General features: G+C 34.6%; 1 protein-coding gene across 2 annotated transcripts in view; it reads right to left on the bottom strand.

Moving 5' to 3' along the window:
- Window positions 1–288: 288 nt before the first annotated feature.
- Window positions 289–6,000, bottom strand: part of LOC142980614 (uncharacterized) — a 317,796-nt gene continuing 312,084 nt past the window's right edge. For both annotated transcript variants that reach the window (XM_076126090.1, XM_076126089.1), the window contains one exon: window positions 289–5,102. In XM_076126090.1, coding sequence (XP_075982205.1) covers window positions 4,270–5,102 — 833 coding nt within the window. In that variant the 3' untranslated portion in view covers window positions 289–4,269. The remainder of the gene's footprint in view (window positions 5,103–6,000) is intronic.

Genomic DNA, 6,000 nt, shown 5'->3' with positions numbered 1-6,000 from the left:
AAAAATAATTGACAATTGGTTTAGCGCCTCTAGCGGGTTGTAGAAACTATTTTGGCAGTACATTTTAAATGTCAAACTCTCGATACTCGATGGTTCCAATTGTAGTGATACGAGACTATGTTTATAGTGTTCAAGTGTGTGCATAATACACAGGTAGGTACACTAACTATTCCCTTACTCTCATAGCCCGGTGGGACGGTTAAACTGATCAACCAGTGAGAGGTCGGCTCGAGTTTTTGCTCCTTAAATCCACATGTTTCCCAAAAACTACAAACGAAAGCAGACGGGTTATATTTTATGCAATTAATTTATTATTCTCATAAGCACCAATAATGAATACTATAGTAAATATATATTTTACAATCGTTAAATTATAACTAGATATACATGTTTCTTTACAATATTGGTTATATAACTTTCAATCTGGATACAAACTTAAGAGTAAGAAAAAGTAATTAGAAATTAAAACACAAGTAAAATTACCTATCTTTTTACTTAAAAATAAATTAAAGATAAGAATAAAGGTATGTATTTTATTATAGCCATATCATTCGTACAATCTTTTTAGGTCAATAATTGAAAATTTGAATATCACTTAGCATTTCCCCAAATAAAACCCTAGAGACCAAATAAACAGTCGCATACACTACGGCTTGAACACAATTTTAATTTTTACTCATATGTATTTCTGCCTTTTCCCGTTCTAGGCTACATACATACCTAATACAGTCAGTTTTCAAAAAATCTTCTTTGCAGAATTCACTAGCTTCTATCATACACCGTACAGAAATTCCCGACATATTGTACAACGAAAAACCTCTAAAACAGCAAACGAGAGAACGTCATAGAATCAAACAGAATGGGTGATTTTCTGGCATCATTTCCATACAAATATTGACGAAACTCGGCTTATATGTGAAGTCCATCCGACCCTATTTGCACGTTAATATTGAATACCAATTTGTTGTATCGCGTTTTTCAATTAAAACCGTAGAAATTTTGTTCGTGTAATAAAACAAATGGCGGACTGAGTGAAATCGAATTAAATAAAAACGGTTTTACTGTACTATGCAATTATTGAGTCGTTTAGAGGTCAAACAATTTGTTTTAACGAATACTTGTGAATAACATTTTTGTTGAAATTAAGGCTAGAACACATATGATAATTTTATATTCGAATTTGACAGTTACACTTTCTTTATAACGCTCATAGTTACACTCACTGGTTCGTAAACGATGAGTAGGTAAAGCAACCTTAACGCGGACGTGGGTAGCTGCTTAGTAGTATTAGAGTTGAGCAGTCCCAATCAATTAATCATTTCAACCGGCTATCCAAAAACAGATAACGGTAGCTAAGCCATGTCAAAGACCTTAAGGCGGCTTGAACAATTTTAAGACTAAAATGCCTACTAACCAAATCTATACTAATTTGTTTTGAGTTTGTTTGTTTGAACGCGCTAATCTCAGGATCTACTGGTCCGATTTGAAAAATTCTTTCAGTGTTAGATAGCTCATTTATCGAGGAAGGTTAGGCTATAACATTACGCTACGGCCATTAGGAGCGGAGTAGCAACGAAAAATGTTACAAAAACGGGGAAAATTATTACGCTGCATTCTCTTTTATGTGACGCAAGCGAAGTTGCGCGGGTCAGCTATAACTAATAAAATATCATCAACATTCCCGACTTTTCCCTACCCACAGCAGTGCATAGGATTCATCACGCCTATTCAAGCCATCCCCGTTCTGTGCTAGTTTTATTCAGGTTATCGACACTAAGACTTTATCGATAACTTCCTGCCTACATTTGTTACTGAGAGGCAAACATGAACCATGAGTTACCGAGTCGTTTTCAGCAATTTTATATGAAAAATTTAAAGTTGAACGCTCAATGTGACGACGTCGTTCATTTATCGAAAGCTCGAAATCGTTTTCGATAAGTTTCTACGATGGCGTGTAAAAAAAATCAATTACGAAATATAAAACATATTTTTGGAGACGAAAATATGCTGAAAGTATTTTTTTTTTATCGACATGATAGTAGGTTTTGTCTGCGTGGACATTAGTTTTCCTGTTTTATAAATATTTTCTATTGCTGCTCAACTCGTAGACTGTAGTGACTAGTAGTCAAAGCGTAATGAAAGCCAATGGCGTTCTTTAAAAAACGGACTATTCGTCACAATATTTTTCCAAAATTGAACCGGTACTTCCTGACGCTTTGAAACAAATCTGAGTAATTATTGTACAGATTTATATCTGTAAAGATAAACTATCATATGTGTTATAATCCCATTCTTACAAATTAATTGTAAGTGACAAAACCGTTTAACATTTTCACATGAAATACACTCAGTTGCGTTTATTAATTTCATAAAATATAATAAAATGTATAAATGTAGTGTATGTAACTGTTCATTTAATTTCTAGGAAAATGTTATGAGAGAATTTTCAGGCAACTCGAAATTTCGAAATTTCGCTTCAGCTATGAAATAAAACTGGCTAGACTTGGTAGAATTTTTCAGAGTAAAATGGGTGTCATAATTTCATTTCTCAAAAATTAATTCGAATTATGGCTATTATTTAATTTTACTATAATAAAAAGACACCAAATAGTTGACTACTATAATCTGACAACTTAATAGAGAGCCTTGTCATGCACAGTACTAGATTTTAAGTAAGAATTACCTATGTGTGGTTTTAAAATAAAGTAGCTGTATCACACAGGGCACAGTCACCTATGGATCACTGATGCTCTTAAACCTTTCACACAAGGCTGACTACTGAGTTGTCGGACTATAGTCATCCCATCGGTTACATGCCTAACATAAAATAACATAAAACATCGAAAGAACTCAGAAATAAATCAAAATGTAAGTAGTATACAATTAGAAATTAAAATAATAATGGTTATACGGTATAATATAATATTTTTAAGATTTAAATCTTATAACTTATTTGTAAAAGTAACATAGTATTATAAATTCCAGTACGAACTTAATATATTTTAAATCTACCCTCTTATTCACGAGACAAAACAATTTTTGTTACGAAAATATAAAAATGACTTACATCAATTGAAATATCTTTCTATTAAGGTCAAATGAAATGGGACATTAAATTGAAATTATTTTCAACATTATTATAGGTCGAGTAATAGATTCTAAATTATCTCTAGTTATTTTTTGTTTCCATTGTAAAATTGAAAGTTGGCGTAGAATCTTTTAGAAAAATATGAAATTGGACCTAATTTTGCAAAAAACAACCCACATCAGTATATGTTTTACGTATTTCAGTTGACAACTTGTGTACGTCAAATTGATGGTCACTATTCAGTACATTGTAAGAGAGAAAACAATGTACAGCATAGTTGCTTACAAATAGTTGTCAACTGAGATACGTGTTAGCTCCCTGGTTTGTTTGGAGAAAACAAGACTTTTTGATTAAAATGCGCCTATTTCGTAACTAACAATGTTGAATCTGTGTTTGTCAGTAGTTCTTCTATGAGGATAGGATCATAATTATGAACGCTATATTGTAAAAATTCAACTACTTCAAGGGTAAGTTTGTCTCTATTTTCATAAGTAGGTCCTTCCAGTGATACTGTTACATTTTCATAACTGATAATTTCCCAAAATATTTATGTGAATTAAAACATTATTTTCCCAAAATCAACAAGATCTTAAAAAACGTTAACGTAAAATTTTATTATAATATCTTTTTGATGTCCCTAACAGCTGAAATTAGGTATAATGTTACTTCCAACTGAGTTTTAAACCTGAAAACTATCACCTGAACGGTAAAAGCCTCATTATGGTACCATTCTGGTCAAATAATGACAGCCGTTTCGGTTTAAAGAGGACTAATAATGTTTATAGTTTCATCATCGTGGTGGGAATTCAATATTAGTGAAATACTAATTTGTTAGAGATTTTAGTTGTAAACGTTTATAGGCTTTGAAAATGACTGTATTCAATCTGTATTTTTAACAGAATCTAATGACATTTTGTGATAGTGTTTCACTGTTATTATTAAATATAAGCAATTTCTATGTAACATATTTGCGTATCAACTCAGAAGCTGTATAGAATTTGAAATATTGAATGATGATATATTTTATTAGTAATATTTTAAAACAAGTCTTGAAGAAACTCCACCAAAGAAACTACTATTCAGGGTGCATCTAAATATATTTACTGTGATCAGTCTTTAAGAAGAATTTAAGAATAAACAACAAAAATTGTTTCGTCTCCTGAACAATTATCACTATCAATCTACACTTGAGTGGCATTCTCTGCTGCGTTCATCAAAAACTGTTCTTTCACATCACAAGCACTCTTCTTCCTCGGTTTAGGGGGCGGTTTGGGGGCAGTCCTTGACCTACCTAAAGTACCACTGACCACATTCACAGAATAACCTGATCTAAAGTCACGATTCTTCAACAAACCCTCGTTCTCCGCGAGAGTCACTTTCAAAGGCCTCTGCTCCGACTTTATCATCTGGTTCACAGACATGGCCTGTAAAGTCAGGAGCTGGTTGTGGATGTTCGGCGAACTTAGACTGTTCCTGGGTATTGTGGCGTGGGGAGTACCAGGCGCCGGCGACGGGGCTGGCTCCTCATCATCCTGGTACGAAGACATCTTCCCCATAGGCCCTAAATCCATCTCACTCTTATTCAAACTGTAGTAATTCCCTCCATGGCTGAAGAACCTCATATTGAAGGTATCGTAGTAAGGAATCACTCCGTTCAGTGTTGAAAACACTTGTGGACGAAGACTACTGTCAGGGGGTAATCTTGGCCTTCTAGGAAGAGTCACGTATCCTTTGGAATTCATAAGGGGTATGGAACCCTGGAAGTTGGAGCCTTGAAACCTGCTGTATAAGGCAGGGTTGATGGCTGTGACGCCATACTCGGGAGATTTTATTGGACTCTCCGTGGTATGGGACGTTCCACCTGCAGGGGACACTCTTTCTCCTCTTAGAGGAAAAGAGAGGAGATCTGGTGGATACGCCTGGTGTTCTTGCGTTAGGCGATCCATGAGCAATGTTTCATGGGATATTTTTGGAAGTTCCACGTCTTGATGCCGGCTGTTGTCTTCTGTTGAAGCTGTGAACAAAAAATAAATACTTTAAAACTCAATTGTAGTTGTTGCCACGAAGAGGAGCATATCGTATAAGACAACAATTTGTCTAACGAGTTCTTATAATAAATTAACATAAAACAACATTTCTAAAGGAAAGGTCTTTTCAAGAAAAAGTATTTTTGTCAGAAATAGTACCTAAAGCGTTCCATTGAACCCTACAACGAATCCACCCAATCTGAACAAGAAAACAACAGTCAGAACACTGTCCAAATATTTTTACGAACCACCGCATTCATTACCATAATTTTATAACTCAAAAACAAGTCAAAGCTGTTGACATTTGAGGGCCAACTCTTTCCTAAAAAACTCGGGAACAGTTGACAACAATTGTCTCTTAGTGGGATCATTAAATTTCATATTCAGTAGCGCAATTCTGTACAGTCGGTACTGTTGAGTATCGAAATATTGACATTTAGAATGTACTGCCAAAATATTTCCTACGACACCCGTTAGAGGCGCTGATCAAATTTTCATACAAAATTTCTCGATGACAGGTCGGTTGTCGGTAGTCGATCGTAGTATAGAATCGAACTACTGTTGTGGTACTTCAAGGCAATTATAAAGACATTCTGGCCAAAGTACACGTAGTACAGCATGTACCCATGAATATTTGATCCGAGTACGATGTTTCCTGTCGTTTCCTGAAATTTATGTTGGAGAAACAGGAAAATAAAGATGAGCTTTCCAGTTTTGAAATCTGTTTGAGTGAAAGAATTGAATTTGTAATGTTGGCATTTGTTTGGCGCGCGTTTTCGTGAATGTATTTTTATTCTTGATTTGAGAATAAACTGTACGGCTGCGAGCCTTGAAGGAAATACCCAAAGGAGTAAACAGAGGCGTATAGTTACAGTTCGCTGATTT

Source organism: Anticarsia gemmatalis, chromosome 18, assembly GCF_050436995.1.
Source record: "Anticarsia gemmatalis isolate Benzon Research Colony breed Stoneville strain chromosome 18, ilAntGemm2 primary, whole genome shotgun sequence".
Classification (NCBI taxonomy): Eukaryota; Metazoa; Arthropoda; class Insecta; order Lepidoptera; family Erebidae; genus Anticarsia; species Anticarsia gemmatalis.
Note: the sequence above shows the minus strand (reverse complement) of the source record. Positions and strands in the feature narration are given on the sequence as shown.